This window comes from Crocodylus porosus, unplaced genomic scaffold, assembly GCF_001723895.1.
Source record: "Crocodylus porosus isolate Cpor-Errol unplaced genomic scaffold, CroPor_comp1, whole genome shotgun sequence".
Lineage (NCBI taxonomy): Eukaryota > Metazoa > Chordata > Crocodylia > Crocodylidae > Crocodylus > Crocodylus porosus.
Window position 1 is genome coordinate 6,147,680 of NW_017728935.1, and position 19,186 is coordinate 6,166,865.

Below are 19,186 nucleotides of genomic sequence, written 5' to 3' on the forward strand. Positions count from 1 at the left end.
GGGGGTGGTGTCGAACTTGATGATTTGTTCAGGTCCCTTCGGACCCTACCAACTATGAAACTATAAGGAACGATGGTCACAGACCGACAGAGAGCAGATTTAGGCTAGATATCAGGAAAAACTTCTTCACAGTAAGGGTGGCCAAAATTTGGAATGGGCTTCCAAGTGAGGTGGTGCTCCCCCCTATCTTGGGGATCTTTAAGCAAAGGCTGGATAGGCATCTGGCTCTTTCCTGCCTAGGCAGTGGGGGTTGGACTCCATGATCTGTTGAGGTCCCTTCTGACCCTAGCATCTATGAATCTATGAGCTCATGCTCCCCCAAGAGTGAAGCATACGTGAACACCCTAAGACTAAACAGAAAACATCTACTTACAGAACAATACACAGAAGTCTTAGAATTACCTGCCAACCTTGTAAAAGAGTCACCTTTGGGCCTAAGGCCACATTTCCTGGCTTTGTACAAGCTGTTATTAGTTACCAGAACTCAGAGCTACACTGGAGTGCTGCTGCAAGGCAAACAATGTGTGCAAACACTGTGCTTACCATCCGCGCCTTTATGCACGTAGCCATTGGCTGGAGGCATAAGCTGCTGATGACTTCCTGCCTCCGAATTGCTGTAGCCTTCCTGAGGTTCCGACAGAGTTCCTTGGGATGATAAGTAACTGGGAATATCTGCAGGCAAATTCATCTCCTCTGAAAGAAACACAATCAACAATGACCAAATCAACACAGGTTTTGTCACTGGTTAGCAGACTGGTGCAGAGTAAGAAATGGATCCGACTTGTGCGCCATCCCTTCTCCACTTCAAGGTGATTACAGAAATCACCAGCATTGGCTTAGTCAAACCTCCACCCAGAGGGGGCAAAATCCATTATGGGCCTTGCCCTATACCCTGAGGTCTGCAAGTGATTTCAGGTTATCAGTTACTCCCAAAACCACATATTTAAATTTGTTCCATTCAGTTCAGCAGGGTGGCAGGACACAAGCATCAAAGTATGAAGTCTAAACAAAGGACTGCGCTTAACATGAAAGGCTCTGACTCCTTCCCCTCCCCAAAAGGGGAGCAGATATAAGGGGCACCTTGAAAAACATACCCAGTCAATTGCATGCAGCGAGCAAGGGAAGTTCAGCTATGAGAAACAAAAGACTTCTCTCTCTGGCCTAATGCAGCTCTGGAAAATCAGGGGCTTTACATTCTTTCTACAAGTGTTTCACACGTGACTGACTGAAACAGAACAGAAGCAACCTAGTCCTATATTTTACCTGTGTTAGTGATGCTGTAGTCTTCACTTTTCCTTCTCATGTGATAGATAACTATGACCCATACCAGAGAGGTGCCCACAACACAGCAGACCACAACAATAATCACAATGCCAACTGTTGTCCAGCCATCTTCTTCATGCACAATGCCACCTTGGGAAGAATCGCAGTTTGGGGAAGACAGGACATTCAGGTAAATGTGGCCACGCTCCGTGCCTAGCGTGTTGGACATGATGCATGTGTATTTCCCAGCATCCTCCAGGCCAGCATCCACGATGATCAGGAGCTGATTGGCAGCAGCAAAGAAGTGCCGTTCTGTCACTGTTAAAGGCCCATCGTCTTTAGTCCAGTTGAGGCGTGGGGCAGGGCTGCCGCCAGCTATACACTGCAGCACAGCGGTTTCCCCACGGGTTACTGTCCTGTCTTCCAGAGGCCTCACAAATGAAGGGGTTTCTGACAGGAGAGGATAGAGACCTTTAGTTAATCTGAAAGATAAGGGCACTGAATCCTGACTACAGTAAGCCTAGGTGCGCTAAAAGAGATCTAAGAGTCCGCCTAAGCCTGGCCTCTGGCAGTGAGATCAAAGCAACACAGTAGTAAGGAGGTACTGGGACAGATCCAGCTCTGCAGCTGTCATTCCAACTTGACGGAATACCGTCCCAGTGAGTATGCTGAAGCGAACCTCAGCGCGTGGGCAACACAGTCCCCGTGTCATTTCTGCTCCTAAGTCTGCATATGGCCACAATATTATAAAGAAGCAAGCCTTCAAGAAGCCTACAGCCCTGAGGATGCAACCTTCCTTTTGCTGCTAACTGGCACACTCAAGGCTGCTCTTGAGCTCCCACAAGATAGTCTCTGCTATGAAGTCTACACGCTCCTTGATCAAGTACACCCTATACATTCTCTCTTTTAAAACTGTACAGCAAGCACAACTGAATGGAAGCTACCCCCATGCGTCTCATTATGCAGCCCGGAAACAATGGACAAGGAAACAGTATGCCTACCTATTTCATCAAGTTTGGGATTCAACTGTAAAAATCGTATGTCTGCATTGTGCATGCCTACCTGCTGGGGAGAGACAGGCCAGAGTCTTTAAAGGAATTGCCCTCCCTTGCTCCTTGCTGCCTAAAACCATTTACAACTAGAAGGAAAAAAAAGGAGAGGACCCACACAATCCCAGATCCACACTTCACTTACCCAACACAGTCAGCGTGGCGTTTGCTGACAGACCTCCAGCGACGTTCTGTGCCATACAGCTGTAGATTCCCATGTCTTCTATTTTTACATTTGCAATGAAGAAGACATCATCTTCAGGCATAACATGCATACGCCTCTCACGCGCTGCTGGGAAGTCCGTGCCGCCGTCTTTCTGCCAGGAGATCTGGGGCGTGGGGTGGCCCTCTGCGGCACACTCCAGACGAGCCATAGCCCCAGTACGGATCGTGAGATCCATGGGGGTTTTCAGGAAGGAAGGCAGTTCTGCACCAGTAGAGACATCATGAACTCAGTGAGGGAAGCATTTCAGCACATAGGATACAGCAGAAGGCTAGAGGAATTGCTGCATGATAGCAGATCTTACTCCTTGCTGCAATTCTACCCTCTTATACAGGCTGATATAGTCATTCTTATTTTTGGTTTCTAATTGTGTATCATACACTTTAACATATGATATTGGCAAGGCTTATTTCAGCTAGTCTTAGCAGGGAGGGACAATATTTCAGCCACCACAACATAGCAAGAATTAAAGGAAAGAAGCATTACTTAATCTCCCTTCTAGAATCTCAGGGCTGGAAAGAACATCGCAGGTCACCTAGCCCAGCACAAATGCAGGATGTGCCCTTGCTGACCCTTCCCAGACAGAAGTTGCTCCAGACTGTTCTCAAAAACCTGCAGTGAGGGAAGTTCTGTAACTTCCCTGGACAGCCTGTTCCAAGAAAATTGTGTGGAAGTTTAATCTAAATCTTTTCTGCTGCAGTTTAAACCCATTATTCTGCATCGTGGCCTCCATTCTCCCTCTTCTTTATGACAACCTTTCAAATAGTTAAAAACTGCTCTTTCATCTCCTTTTATCCCTACCTAAACATAATCAAGTTCTCAACCCTGCTTTGTACAGATGCATCCCAGCACCTCTATCAGCTTGTCATTCACCTCTGGAACCTCGCATTTCTCTAGGACCTCCTTACACTGCAGCGCCCAGAACCGCACTTGATACTCTCACGGATACCTATCCACCACTGAGTCCAGCAATGCCGTCACCTCCTGTATCTTACATATGACGCCTCCGTTAACACTGCCCAAAACTGCGTTTTATTTTATTTTTTTGCAACTGTGCTACATTGCTGACTCATTCTTACCCCTCCCCAGTGAAAGGAGAAGTAAATGCATGTCTTAATGGCAAACAGCAGTTTCCTCTATGGCTCTGGTACAGGCTCACCACTACAAGGCAGTCTTTGCCTTTCAAGCAAAGCTGGAAATACAGACACCTCCTGAGAAAAGGGATTGCTGCTCTTACTCAGTATCTCCAAGGGCCTGGTTTAACATGGGTTTTTCCTCTGCCTTTTTCCAGAACAAGAAAACAGGACGTCTAAAATGGCACGGCATTTATATTTTAGCCTATTACTGCAGTTTAAGTCACTAGTTGGGTCTCCCTCAGCTCTGTGATGGAGAGTGGGGCCCATCCACACACTCACACAAACTAACAGAGGGAGCTCTCCACTGAGGAAGGACTGTGTGTTTGTCATCATTCTCAGTATCTTCTTTACCTGCTCCAGCTGGGGTTCTTCCATGGACCTAAATGGATCCCTAATGGGATCTTTATAGAACCTGAAGCTAGCCTGGCACAATTACAGGGGAAGAGGGGAGAAGCAAGCTTTCATCTGTCACAACTAACTTCTAAAGCATTTTTCTTGCAAGCTTAACAACAACTCTTGGTTAAAAGCAACATCTTTTGTTGGTGTAACTGCTTACCGTTGACAGTCAGCTTGGCTTTGTTGGAATAGTTAGAACCAAAATGGTTGGTGACAATGCACTGATATTTCCCTTCATCGGTGAAATTCACGTTGAAAAGGTGTAAAACGGTGGTGTATTCAAGGACCTCGCTTCCTTGCTGTCGATACCTGGCAAAATTCTCAATCTCTGCATCGTACAGTACTTCACTGTCCTTCCGCCAGGCCGTGGACATTGGCGAATCGCTGCTGCTGACAGCAGTGCATGTCAGAGTCACATTCATGCCTCGTAGAGCAATTGTGGTCTCAGGATGTACTCTTATCTGTGGTTTGGGAAAGTCATCTGCAAAAAATGATGGCAGACAGATTAATCAAGTTTCCCCTTCCACACGCAGCTGATCTTTCTGAACAAATGTTGAGAGGAATAGTATTTTATGAAGGAATAGTGCTGTTTTATCCTGCAGATGACAGATCCATCCTCACTGTCTGTTCTCCACATTAAATTACCTTCAGCTTCAAGTCAGGTGGCTATAGGAAAAAGGAAGCTGTGAAACAGGATTATGACAACAGGTGGTTGTAGACAGTAAGTAATAAGAAAAGAGGAGGTGAACACCACAGCAAGGTCTTTTGTGGGGCATTGCATTTGCCTCTGCCACCTGGAATGTGCTGCAGATTCTGCACACAATGCTAAATTGTGCTGCATATTTCTGTTTTAAAGAGGCAGATTTTAAGGCAAAGGCACATCCTCAAGAATAACAGAATTAATTGTGCTTGGTGCCCAAAAAGCAACTGAAAGAAATACCTTAGAGAAAACCGAACAGTTGCAGTATGCCTTAGTGACCCGAATCCCCTCACTTCCCTGCCATTAACATACAGCTGTTTTACTGCCATTTGTTTTAACAAACACGCTGATATAGGCCACAGCACTAAATAAAACTGGGAGGACGGGCACAGAAATGAGTGCTTCAGCTTCTCCCAAGATCGTACTTCTCTTCTTCCGTAGGAAAGAGAAGCACAGATGGAGAAGAACAGTCAATTGTTTAGAGCGCAAATCTGGAACTCGGGACGCTCAGGTCAGCCGTCTACTCCCTGTGTGGCCCTGGTCAAGTTGCACAGTCTTTGCACATCAGCTCCCCATCTGTGAAGCAGGGGTAATCCTCACTGCCCTATTTCCCAGTCTAAATGTGAGGATAATGTGTTGCAGTTTGACACATGCCAAACTTGTGGGGATGAAGGCTAGGTAAGCACGACAGGATTTTCTCCACCATGGAGCCCTCGTCACCTTATGCACCAAAACTTAAGGGCCTTGCCTCTCGGGTACTAAGAAAACCAACACTCCAGCGCCCAACAGCTTCTACAAGGTAGAAAACCCAAGGCACTGAACATTTATTTGAAACTGCTTCAGGATTTCCTCTTTCAGTAACATTCTTCAGCACTCAGCTGCTCCAGAATCCAGGCAGCATAGGCAAAAAAACCCGCTTCAAAAAAAAAAAAAAAAAAGAGCAAAAAGCCAGTGGCAGGCTCTGGATCACACAGACACAATTACTTTTTCTGCTGCCAAGACCTGGATATCTTAATTAGACAGCAAAGACCGGCTTCCAAAGCAGCATACATCTATTTAGGCATTGCAGTGTCCTTAAGCGAAAGAAATAAACAATACGAACCACAGACAAAGTCTTCAGGGTCCACACTGAGAACACTGTGCCCAGCTAACCACTCAGGGTGAGCACAACTAACGTTAACAGCCTGCTCCAAATGACTGTCACTGAGCCATTGTGGCAGCCACTTCAACTGGCAGTCACAGAGTAAGCTGCTGGTGTTCAACATCCTGCAAAAACAAGGAAAAGGTGAAGTTATTCTTTTCTTAATTGAATGCCCCTCCTCCATTTGCAGTGACCTAAAGCTGCTAAATGTTACTAGCATATAGTCACTTCCAGGTATCTGGGGTGCACCTGTCAAGCAACAGAATCTTCAGTCAAAAGTTTCTACTGCTTTTAGCAGGTGTCACACCAGGAACTGTGACTCTGGTGCTGAAAAGATTCATCTTTCAGAAAGGAGTGGCCTACCACTAACACAAGCTGAGGTTCTTCAGTAACAGACTGAAAAGGTGCAATTCACAGCACAAGGGATTTCTTTCAGCTATCTGAGAGTTATTTACTGTCATCTACCATCTTATAAACATGAGGCAGTCTGGAAGACCTCACAAAGAAAGTGCCTGATGTCTGTAACATGGTCTTCTCACCTTCCCCCCCTCACAATTATTGGCCTCATTTTTATCTGGTAATCTGGCCAGAATTAATAGGATTTAAAAACAGATTAAAAGATATTTGCTTGTAGGAAGGCTATGAGTTATGCTCAAGCTAGCTTGGGGTGTGTAGGTCACTTAGCATTAGAATGGTTTACATGTTTGAAGATCACATGCGATTTGGGCAGCATAGCTGAGTAACAACAACAAAAAATCTCTGTACCACTGCAAAGTTTATAAAAAGGCTTTTTCCCCCTAAAGGGAAAGCAAAACATGATGGCTGTCAAGTGCCCTGGAAAGGCTCCTGATGGAACATTTTCTTGCTTGCTGGCTGCATTCCAATTGATTTTGAACCTTTTACTGTATTTCACAGCATGTAAGTTGAGTTTTGAAGTCCAATTTTTAACTCTTAAAATTCAACCTTGACTTATAATCATATCACCAACTCCTAAGAGCAGCACTGGGCTCAGTGTTTGGCTGGCACGGCCCAGGCAGTACCCCTCACAGGGGGTGGGGATGTGCTCGCCAAGCGCTGAGCCTGGCCCTGTCCGCTATGAAAGGCACTGCCAAGCACTGAGCCTAGCCCTGTCCCTTGTGAGCGGCACCAGGCTTGGCAGTGCCACTTGCAGCGGATGGGGCTGAGCTCTGCGCTTGGCTGGTGCGACCGAGATAGCGCCGCTCGCAGGGGACGGGGCTGCACCAGCTGAGAGACGCTACCCCCAGGTGCCTGGGCCACAGAGGCCGGTATAAGTTGATCCCTTATTTCTGATCCAAAAATTTAGGTCAACTTACATAACACATCTACGAAATTCCTAACTTTCTGGATCAGAAAAATGGGATTGAATTCTACACCATGTTGAATTATACCATGAACTATGATATACAACGAAGTAAGAATTGAGGCTTTGGTTTGACAAATGTTAGGGAGTAGTGCTAACATCTACATAAGTAACCATAATGGCACCATCCGCTTGGTGGATCATCAAGGGATATAAAGTCTGCCCTAAGACAGAACAGTAATCAAGTCATGCACAGCAAACTTTTTAACCTGGGTTTAACTTTTTGTAACTTCTTCCTGTTCGAAGACATTTTCAGAGAGAGACAGAAAGACCCCAACAAAAGAAGAGCCAAGCCAAGATAAGACCAGCTAACCACAGCTTTATTGATTAGAACACTGCTTTTAACACCAACACCTATTCAAGAGGTCTCTCAAACTATTCCTAAACAAGCAGCATAAACATAGGAAAAAATGTGCCCAATGCCACAAGGAAAAAGAGATACTTTACAGCATATGTTCAGAAAATGAAGATACCGATTTTATAGCAGACCCTAGATACCAGCAGAACAAAAAGCCCACAGCATCCAACTGATCTTTACAAAGCTGTTTCTTACTGATATTTTGTCACAGAACTGCAATCCAGCAGAATCAAAGGGAAGCTGTAGGGGATTTGGTATGGGACAGTATGCCACAAACAAATATACACTTACAGATCTTTGAGGCGAGTCTGAGAAAAAGCATCTTCTTGGACAGACATGATTGCATTGTTGTTCAAATCTCTGTAAATCAAGCACAATGTCACACAGAGCACTGCATTTCATATGCTACTCTAAGCAGTTATAAGACTTGGATGCTTGAAGGAGAGAGAAATCTGACACTGATAAAAGAGGAAGCTGCAAGATCTGCAAGGCAACATACTTACAGATGTTCAAGTGCTTCCAGGCCAGAGAATGCTTTCTTTATGATGGACTTAATCTGGTTTCCTTGTAGGATTCTGAAAGAAAAGCCCCACAGAAAGAGAACCTGAAAGTCAGTATTAGTTCAAGAATACAAGTTCCTTGTAATGTCCAACAGTCCAATGGACTAGGAAACTCGCAGTCATACACAGCACCTTATTAATTGGCAAACTGAGGCTCAAGTGTTTGTGTAAGAATTTGACAGGCTAAGTACTACAGCTCCATACAACAGCACTGCCCACTGTACATACCTACCCGAAGGTCTTTCCTGACCTGGACAGCAACCCTCCTGTTGGCACCCCTGCATACAAAGCACTACCTCCCTCCCCCAAAGGATGTTAAAAGGAAATCTAATATTCTGACAAGACTGATGAAAGTTAATCAATGCCCACCGCAAACTCAAGTTCCACCCATGGCACAAGAAAAAGGAGAATTCCAGGAAGTTCTATGGCTGCAGGGGCAGAAGCTCTTCACCTACACAAACTACTGCAACCATGCAAGCTTTCAGGCTATTGCACACATTAGGCATCAGAATTAAGTTGTTTCTTTCTGGGAGACTAAAATGCCACGGACCTTTAGTTATTTCTATGCGAACGGCTGAACCACTGGCTGGAAATCTCTCTCGGCAAAGCTTTCAGTAAAATGCTACTGAGAGCAGTTTTAGGCCTCAATGTAGCCAACAGAGCAATTTTAGAAAGCACAACAGACTTCAGGTCTCAAGCCTCCTTTCTGAAATGGTACTGGAAATGGTTTTGTTCTACATTTGCAGGCACTTCTCACATGTCTGAGAGAAGCTCAGGGGACATCTACTTCTAAATAGAACTGCTAAACAAGCAGCTGATTTCCTAGCCTGGTCCAAGAACCTGGGCACACACACTAGCACCAACAACTCACACAGTGGTCATGCATACACCCATACAGCTTATATCAGTGTTGGGAGCAGATAAATCAAAAAGCCCTCCCAGAGCAGAAACTACCAAAATAAGCGCTAATGCAGCATCTCATCGCTAGATGCTGCAAGCCAAGGAGGGTATGACAAGGGATAGATCACTTCAGGTACATCCTGTTCAGACCCTTTCCTTCTAAAACAGCCACTCCTGCCACTGCCAGAGGTTACTGGGTTAGATGGACTACTGGTGTGACATAATTTGGCTCTTCTGACATCTTAAGATGGCAGAAAACATGCTAAGAGCCCATCTACCTTGAGGAAGTGGCTATCCCAGGACAAAAATTAACAGTTTACGCCTGCATAAAACTTACGGCACTATAGCTCCAACCTTAGGTTTTTTCTAAGAGTTATTCTGTATTGGATTCTATGAACTGCACCGTGCACCCTGGCTGTACGTTACCTGCTGCCTGCACTGAGTAACGTCTAGCATGCAGAGGGACAACTATATATAAGCATCGTTGATTGGAAAGACTTTTTGTCTTGTTTCACGTTTGAACTCAGACTAGTTGTCAGTTAATACATCTGGCTTCTTTTTTATTCTGAATGCTTTGACACAACGGTCATTTCTATGGCTTATAATACGTACAATTTACTGAGCTTGTTGAGACCTGCAAAGGCTTCACTGGCATCTTCTATGGCCCACGAGATCTCATTGTTCCGCATATCGCTACAAAAATAGAAAAAAGTCTTGTTTACACACTTGGACAAATTATATCACTCACTAGTTGTTAGTAACCATGATAAAAAGAGTATTTTTGTATAAATAGTACTGGGCTTTTGTGCAGTGCTTTCCAAAGGATTTTCTACTGCTTCACAAACATTAAGCCTCGACATGACGAACAGGAAAACGACAGCTACAAGACAGGAAGAAAAAACCGTCCATGGCCAATGTCACTGGCAGAGCTACAAACCGAACCCAGAAGCTCCAAGGTGCAGTTCTTTGAACCAATATTTAGGAAAGCATGACTGACAACCTGGCTAATGCTCACATGAGATGAGTCCTTTACCAGAAACAGGGAGCAACTCCTGAAGTGAGTTGGTTTGTTTAAGTCAATTAAGCAATATGCTAGTCATGTTAACCTTACTGAGTGATAGGTTTGTAATAACATTAGCATACTGAAAGATTACATATAGATTGTAGCACAGAGCTGCCAGCCAAGATGGACCATATTTCCAGAGTGAAGTGCGAGTGTTCTGCTCACAAATCTTGTTACCAGCTAATCAGATTTCTGTCTGACCCTTGAACAACATTTGGGTCCCTAGTTGAGCAGAAGAATAAATGATAAAAGCAATATGGTGTCTGTGGTATGGACCAGGATTAGATGCTTCAGCTGGGGAGGAGAGGGAAGGATAATAGTTGCGGTAATATTTCCTTATCGCCTGAATGTCAAGGATTCAATCAAGGATTTTTACTTCAAGCTACAATTGTCATCTGCCTTTCAATACTTTAGTACAATCAAGGTATCTGTAGGTATGCCAGTGTATGATGTGGGAGATGTTAATGTAAAGCAATCAATATTTTTAAACGCAGTCATGTATGAGCCTGAGCCCGTATGCAACTGTCATAAAACAACTTACAAAAATTAAGGACAGCGACAGTTAAATCCACCATTTTATATAAAAAAAATTGTTTTCTGGTGGTAATTTTTGGTTAAGTCAATTACCACATAGGATTACACCAGAAGACACCGACTCGGGCATTTCCCCTGTGGCAGTCACTGCTATTTATTTTAATTTTTGCAATTTTGTAACCTAAACTGTTTGCATTAGCAACCTACAGCAGCATCTTCCACAATACAGATCTGTCTGTTCCAGTCAAAATGAATTTAAAGGAAAGCTAATTAAGAGCATCCAGAATTCCACCGGGCAAATATTATTAACGAGGGTCTGACCTCTGCCACCTTTACTCACGTTGACAAGCACGTGCTCACAAGTAATTTCACTGACTCCAACGAGCAGCAATGCTCTCTACTATAAGCCAAGACCACACAATCTAGCCCAAGAAGTAATTTATATGAATGCCAAATCAGAGCCCTCCCTTACAGACTGGTTTGTATTTTGTAACATATTCATGCTGGATCATAGATATGAGGTTCTTGATAAAGTGTGCATTCCAAATAAGTGGCACTGCCTGGGGCTACATTTATTCAGAGATACTACCCAAGTCTCCCAACTGGAAAACTTGCTTCTGGAGTTCTCTGAGTGTCTGCCCATTCCAGACCTTTGCATTGTTAGTACTGGCGTAGTGTTCCTGCCAAGTCCGTCACAATAATGCAGAGTAAAACAAGGCGATAAGATTTAAAACTTTGGAACTTCTACTCTGTTCTTAGATGTTATCTGTTCTGCTCCTGTTAATCTAATGCATTTATAACCCACATATAATCTGCAGTTTCTCTATGGTAACCACATACACTACCTTTCAAGGAAAAAAAGTGGGGTGTAAAAGCACCAGGTACAAAGAGCAGTTTTAAGCCAGTCTTAACACTGAAATGTCAGGCAGGCAGGGGACAACAATAAAAATAATTTGACTATTATTCTGCACGCTTGAAGTAACTGCACTTACCTGTACTATGTGAACGAATGCCCCTGCCCCCTTCTCAACAGCCCAAGAGAAAAATAGAACCTCATTGTGTGCACCAACAGTTTGCTCCTCATGCTTGGTTAGGCATGAATGCTTGGAGCCTTGTTAATCACCACTGCCCCTTGTCTGAGAACATTCCACCATCCTGAACCAAGTGGCCTGTCTGTCAGCTGTTTGACGCCCCTTAAGAGCCCAACAAAATCTACTAATTAATCTGCTCTTGTTCTTTTTCATGCTACTCTAAATCCAAGGGATTAGTTTTAATTATTCCATTAAAAGGTTGCACTAAGGTTAACGGAATATGACTGCTTACATAAGTCCCTTTGGTGATTTCGCCTATTTAGGCACTTCTTAATGAAGAAACAGAAGGGTTATAAACTTCAGCTCTTTTTCCAATGAGCTCTGTTGAGGAAAACTAGAGGGTTCAGATCTACTGAGGGTGTCGTCAGTAAGCGCCAGGATGGACTTCTATTTTATCAGATGTGTTAAACTGTCATTAGGAATACTCAGTAAACTGTTGCAGAAAGCCTGTCTTCAAATGGAGATGGCACTGCATACCTCTAGCCAGCCTGAGTTTTTGGTCCTTGGTGTCCAAATGATACCCAATGAGAAGTTACATTGGCATATGGAGCCTAGACTGACAGGCTATCCCCATAACTAGCACTTACAAGACTTAGATGACCACACTACCTCCCTTTCCAAAGGTGGTGAGATAAGACTGTCACTGGCGGTACGCATTAATTCGTTCTGTGGGTTCACAGGACGCTCTCAAGGAAGGCTGAACTCCTGCTTTCCACCTGCACTAAATCTGCTTTATTTATATATATATTTATTTCTCGAAATACAGCCTTAAGTCTGGGCCCCTGCAGACCCTGCTGTCCCTGAAGGCAAAGTGGAATCCCAGCAGCCACAAAACCTTCCAGTCTATTTAGTGCATTAGATTCCTGCGTCAGCAGCATTCATGGCCATTGCTGCCTTCATTTTCAAAGCAAATTAGCACCCGCCTGTACTTACAGAATCTGAAGATTTGACAGTCCTTTAAAGACACCATCTGCAATATGACTGACTCGGTTGTCACCCAGGTTTAATTTTTCCAGCAAGCTGAGTCCCACAAAAGCAGATTCATCCAGGCGGGTCAGCTGGTTGTATGACAAGTCCCTACAAACATCAGAAGTACACTGTAAGAGGGTGGGGAGGAAGGACCAACTGAAGGTAAAAACATCAAATGGTAGACCTTGAGGAATTAAATCCCCTTGTTCAGACTTGTTCTCACAAAGCTTTTCATTACAAATTATGCAGTTTTCCACAAAGGCCTAAAAAGGGGACGGTGAACTTTCTTCAGCAATCTTCATTCTTGCTATACATGTTTAGTCCAATCTGTTCTTGGTAACATCACAAAAGCCCCACTGAAATTCAGCCCAGCACTTACAGTTCAGAAAGTCTCTGGCAGAACTCCCATGCATCTGGGCTGATCCTGTTAATGGCATTCTGACTAACACAGAGCTGTTGCAGCGACCGCAAGCCATACAGCCAGCCCTTGTTTACTTCAGTCAGGTTATTATGTTCCAACTCTCTAAAGAATTAGAGAAAACATTTTTCAAACAGATATTCAATGAGGCAACACATATTTTTGCAGTACTCCCCATCTGTGGATTTCCAAGTAATTTATTAACACTGAACCCTCCAGCACCCTGATAGACATGAACACACCTAGTTTAGAGAATTCACTTAGGTAACAAGGAACCCAAACCCACCACATGCACCACCGAAAGGTTAAGTGACTAGACCAAGGTCACTGTGAATGAGCAGCCAATCCAGGTTCCTGTCATCTCTCCCCTGCTCTTGCTGCTTGAGGAAAATGGCTTCTTGTTTTACAAAAATGACTCCACTGAAATTTTTGGAAGCACAGCTTGGCTAATGTCAGACACTAATACAGCTAAGACACTGAACCCATACCTCAGTTGGAAGGCCATCCTATTTATAATGCCATCACCAGATAAATCGGTCAGACTCTGTTCCATTATCTATTGTACTTTGGAGTACCATTCCTCAGGAGGTTGGGGAGGGGAAAACAAAATGATCTAATTATTGCTTTAAGGCAGCACCAACAGCTGGCTGGCAATGACAATACTGAGGTTGCAGGGACTGACTGGAATCCACTATGGGTGGACTCAATTTGTTCAACAGCCAGGAGACTGTGAAGCCTTAGTGAAGTAGCAGAAAGAGTCAACCAGAGGGTGACATGCTCTGGATCACCCAGGTGAACTGGAAAGATGGTAGGAGACATGCACTACTGTCCATGGACCCTGGCCCACTCCCAGAGCTGCAACCAGGACCCCCAACACAAAAAAATTCCAGACCAAACGCACTTACAGTTCTTCGATATTATCCAAGCCAAAGAATGCTCCATCCATAAGTTTGCTAATCCCATTACGCTGCATCTTTAATGACTTTAAAGATTCCAGACCCTGGAATGTAAGACTTTCCACTGTTTTAATCCGGTTCCTTTTAAGTTCCCTTAAAAAAAAAGGGGGGGGGGGACGGGGTGGAGAAGTTAGCTGTTTGTATCAAGACATTTTCAGCAACACTTCTGCACCCACCACCAATACATGCTCAAGTGAGTGATACAAATGTAAACACTAGGCCAGGGGCCTCCACTTACAGGAACTGCACATGAGGCAATTTGAAAATCTTTGGTGGAATCGCGCTGATTCGATTTCTGTTCAGTTTCACCACCATTAGAGAGCTGGAAAGATTATCAAGGCAACCCGCTTCCAGGGTAGTTATTCTGTTGTTACTCAGATTCCTAGGAGGGGAGAAGAAAAGAAGTTTGGAACTTAGAAAAAACTACAAAACATACCACATACGACTCAGACTTGCTAACTCACACTAAACCTAAAGATTTCTTGCAAAGCTGTCAGGTCCCCAGTGTTGGGGATTTCAGCTCCAGTATCGCAATTCAACTCGTCTTCCCAAAGAAACAGCTGGCAAATGATTCCCATTCCCCCCACTCCCCTCCAATTCTCTAAAAAACAGGCATGACTAAGACAAAAAAGCACTTAAGCAACCTGCCCAAGATGAGCAAGAACCAGTGTTTGCAAGGAGGCCACCCATTCCCACTGCTGGTCGTCAGAAACGGGCTTCCCGATGTCACACACAACTTCTACCAGGGCCAAGAAGATAAAAATAATTTTCACTGCTGTGTGAGGAAAGAATGATTAAAGACCTTGTTTCAATGCGTATAATGAATTTAAAGGAAGGCAGTGGAGCGGGGGCGGAAATCGCATCATTAGGTGCACAGTTCACCATGCCTCTGCCATCTGTAAATAAACCTAGTGTAGATGAGCCCTTCAACTCTCAGGCTCCCTCGGCCAAGGGACCATCACTTCTCTATGCGGAGCACAGGCACTTCAGGGTAGTTACAGGGATAGGGATCAGAATCGCATGGCAAGTCAACAAAGTAGTCTGGATCGGCTCCTGGCTCCCAACCCGAGCCACTAGGGAAAAAAACAGGGGGGTGGGGGCACTAGTCTGTGACAACCTAACCTCGTGTTTTCAGCACATCATAGAGCAACTCTCATACTTACAGGTACTTCAACTGCATTCGTGGGAACGAAGACGCTTTAATTTCCGAGATGAGGTTAAAGCTAAGATCTAGGTTCTCCAATGAAAGATAAACTTGGAGTTGCTCAGCATTTATCTCTGGAATGGTATTGTGAACTCTACAAACAAGAGAGAGCAACATAAGGACAATCACTGGACCACACTTTGAGCTCCACACCACAACTAACTATAGGGCTTTGGATGAGAGACTTAATGTGTGCTTCAGAGTGCAAATGAACAGAGCCGTACGTGTTTTGCATCCTGGCACAACCCCTCCCTGCCACCCTGAGGGCTACGATCTGTTGGCTGCTTTTTTAAAGCTAGGTTTGAATTCTGGCAGTTGCAGGGAGATTTTGACTTTGGAAAACATTTCCTCCACTGCAGCAAAACCACACACATCTCATGACAAGACAACAAAGGGGACACCCAGTCGACTGCATTTCACTTAATAGGGGCTGCTGGTTTTGGGGTGGTTTTTTTTTTTTTTTTTTTTTTTTAAGAAGAGGGAAGTACATTGACCCTGACACTATAATTCTGAGATGTTTAAAGAAGTTTAGGGGTTTTTCTAAATCTGGTTTTCAACTTCTTTCAATCTTCCCCACTTGTTTAAGATAAATAAGTAATTTTTCAACATCATTAACTAAATATTTACTTACAATGAGAGAAGAGTAATATTTGAAGTTGGTTCTCCAAAGTACGGAATTTCACTTAGCTCATTGTAATTCATCTTCCTGAAAGAGAGATTTCTTTACTGGCATTTTAAAAAGGAAAAAAGCCATTCTAGACAGCAGGGTAACTGATAAACATTTCCCCTGACACGACAGCACTGTAAACGCTCCAGCTGTATTCATGACGTTCAGCAGTGGATAAAGCTAAGAGACTCCCTAACACCAAGCATAGGAACAAATCTGAAGAGAATAATAGGAAGAAGTCGTCTTACCCTGTATGTAAATTAGTTTAGCAGGATCAAAACTTAATAATGCTCAAAGACCAATGCCTGGTTTCTATTTTTAAACAATGCAATTGGTGCTAGTCCTGCTAGAACAGGCCTCTACAGGTGAACAGCTCCTGACCTGGCATGTAGCATGCAGGTAAGGGGGGAAGAACGGGGGGAGGGGGGACGACAACAAAGGAGGCCACCCTCTTCTAGCTTGCTTCAGATATTTTTCAGTAATACAGACCAAGTCTCTTGACATGCCTTAGGAGCCCTAGCTTAGAAACTAATTAGGAATATGCAGGAACTCTGCCCTTAATTATTTAAAACAAACAATAACTTGATTAACTTACACTTCTTGCAGCGTGTGAATAGACATTTCAATGCTCCAGTTAGATGACAGTAAGTGATTATGACTTAAATCCCTGGAGGACAAAGAGAGCGGGGAGGTTATCCTGCAGCCTGGATCCAGGTCATTGTGTACTACATACTGCAAGTCATTTAATCTGAAATCCGCAACAGGGGAAGTTCAATCTCTTTGTGTTTCTGGAATGCATTATTCATATTATACTAGAGGAAAGGTTTCTTTTAGCTGGCCATACCAGTTACTTGTGAAGCCTACCTATGTTTTATGCCACTGTTTGACTAGGTTAACCTTTTGTTAAGAATCATGGTTTGACAGGAAAAAAAAGGTCATTACTGCTGAAACACCTACTGCAAGGATGCTTTATGTGATTTTAGCAGCAAACTTACAATCTCTCAAGATAAGGAAGGATGTAGAAGGAAACCGCCCCCCCCCCCAACCCTTTAGCACCCTCAACCACTGGGAAGGGCTTTACAGCAGTGACCCCATTTTCTCTCTCCCTTCCTCCCCCATCATGTGCAAAATTTTTGACAGATGGCTTCATTAGTAAAGGTGGGTTTATATTACGTAACAGTCTCTGTACAAACAGCACACAAACCAGGAGTAGGAACACAGCACTGCTTCTGCCCTAATCATTTGCTTTCGTTTACGGGGAAGGAGTGCAGAACTTGGGTAGCTAGCAAGGCCAAGTCAGTACTGGGCCTTTTCATCTCATCCCCTTCATAATTTTGCAAAATCCCCTGCTCTTGCCCCTAACCTGGTGTAATAACTGCTATCTGTATTACAGAGAGGCACAGACAATGATACGAGATAAAGCTCTTTGGGGCAGGGGCTAAGATGCATTCAGAAGCTGAAGTGACTCAGGAATCATCCAGAGCAGGCTTACAATGGAAACTTGGTAACAGAGACAGCTATCACTTTACACAGAGCTGGTCATTTAAAAAAAAAAATAAAAAAAATCCACCGTATTAATGCATTTTGGCATCTCTCTGGATCCGAGATGAACCCCAGGTGGGCCTGTCCTGACAATCCCAGCCTGGTGTTTTAACAACACCAAGTTTGTGAGACAAACTGTTACCCATCTCTGTTACCTGTACTGTCTCATCAGCACAAGCGCGGTGTTGACAGATGCATGCATGTTTGAACAATGTTCACCACAGCAGAAAGTCATGTCTCAGTTAGCACGAGTCAGACCTATCAGCAAAATGTTAGATACTTTCACCCTGAATGGTTATTATAGCTGTATCCATGATAATAAAGTTAAGCTGACACAAGCAACAGTCCCTCACCTTTGTCACACTGAATCGCTTATGAAAAGTTCAGCAACTAAAGCCTGGAGGAAGTTAGGACATACACAGCACGTGGTACAGATGCTTCTAAGCACATTGGTAAGTCCTATAATCCGTTTCTAAGCAGACCCTTCTAATATAATTGCATGTTCCATGCTTTAATTGGGTTTGCAGTCAGGATTGCTTTTCTATTTTAAGAGAAAGGAATATTCTTCACGAATGTAACAAAAGACAAGTTTGAATCTGAAGCAAGTTCCATCAGGATTTCAGTCCTTTAGCATCTTGAGAGCGCTCAAAATTCATTACAGAAAACATCCTTTGCAACTTGCCCCCAAGGTCTGGGCATGTGCAAGCCCTTCTCACACTGCAGCCATTAGCAAGGGGACCAAGGCGGGTCAGAAGTACACAAGGAATGGGATCTTTCTGCTGATTTACCTCCACAAAAAAACTTTTTTTTTTTTTTTACTTAATTTCATAAGCCCGAGTCTGGTAATTGCAGCTCCACACGTGTGTCAGCTGCATTTGACACCAGAACCTTACTGCTCTACCACAGCTACTCTAACATTTCTGTGACCTTAGAAGCCAAGTCTGCATAATCTTATTTGTATTTTCTTGTACTTCTATATTGTTTACCCTCCTCCTGCTACAGTAATGTTTTTCAGAAGAGACGTCTCTTGATCCTACGCGAAACAACGAGGAAAATGGATTGTCAAAGCAAACTACGCAATTCCAGTACTCCTGTTACAACTGCTACAGCAAGAAAGAGAGAGAAAAAAACCAAAGTCAGAGACCTTTGTAGCTTCAAGCAATTAGTTGCACAGGCTGATCGCACTGTTAACTAGCTGATTTACGGTATTCACTGAGTAGTATACAGTACTGTATAGAAGCAGAGCCTACACTGTTAGGCACGCTACAAACATGAAAACAAACCTTTCCAAGACCACTAGCAAGTCAAATTATGGTAGGAATTGCAAAGAAAATTTCTCCAGCAGACTGATTAGTTTTCTAAACATAGTCCTCAGAGGTCTCCAAAAGGATACGGGCTAAACTCTTCCTTACATAAAATTTCAAGAGCTATTCATTTCTCTCCACACCAACACTATGTGAAAGTAAACACTTTTATCCTGACACTTAACCGAGGAGATAGAGAGCCCACCTTTACAAAAAGGCTCAGAAGCCACTCGTTTTTAGAAGCAGGCAATGTCTATCTGGCAGCGATCTCAAGTTTAACTTTAAGAGCCACAAGTTCTTAAGCCATACTTGAAAGACCTTTTTTGCTCTT

The 19,186-nt window shown here is 43.7% G+C and overlaps 1 protein-coding gene across 1 annotated transcript in view; it reads right to left on the bottom strand.

Moving 5' to 3' along the window:
* LRIG2 (leucine rich repeats and immunoglobulin like domains 2) overlaps nt 1-17,511 on the bottom strand; it is a 21,773-nt gene extending 4,262 nt beyond the window's left edge. The window contains exons 1-15 of the mRNA XM_019546815.1: nt 16,605-17,511; nt 15,974-16,048; nt 15,302-15,436; nt 14,377-14,520; nt 14,088-14,231; nt 13,144-13,287; nt 12,729-12,872; nt 9,720-9,800; nt 8,151-8,222; nt 7,939-8,007; nt 5,870-6,033; nt 4,228-4,548; nt 2,458-2,739; nt 1,264-1,713; nt 544-693 (exon numbers count right to left, since the gene is read on the bottom strand). Coding sequence (XP_019402360.1) covers nt 544-693; nt 1,264-1,713; nt 2,458-2,739; nt 4,228-4,548; nt 5,870-6,033; nt 7,939-8,007; nt 8,151-8,222; nt 9,720-9,800; nt 12,729-12,872; nt 13,144-13,287; nt 14,088-14,231; nt 14,377-14,520; nt 15,302-15,436; nt 15,974-16,048; nt 16,605-16,630 — 2,401 coding nt within the window. The 5' untranslated portion in view covers nt 16,631-17,511. The remainder of the gene's footprint in view (nt 1-543; nt 694-1,263; nt 1,714-2,457; nt 2,740-4,227; nt 4,549-5,869; nt 6,034-7,938; nt 8,008-8,150; nt 8,223-9,719; nt 9,801-12,728; nt 12,873-13,143; nt 13,288-14,087; nt 14,232-14,376; nt 14,521-15,301; nt 15,437-15,973; nt 16,049-16,604) is intronic.
* Between the last annotated feature and the right edge of the window lie 1,675 nt (nt 17,512-19,186).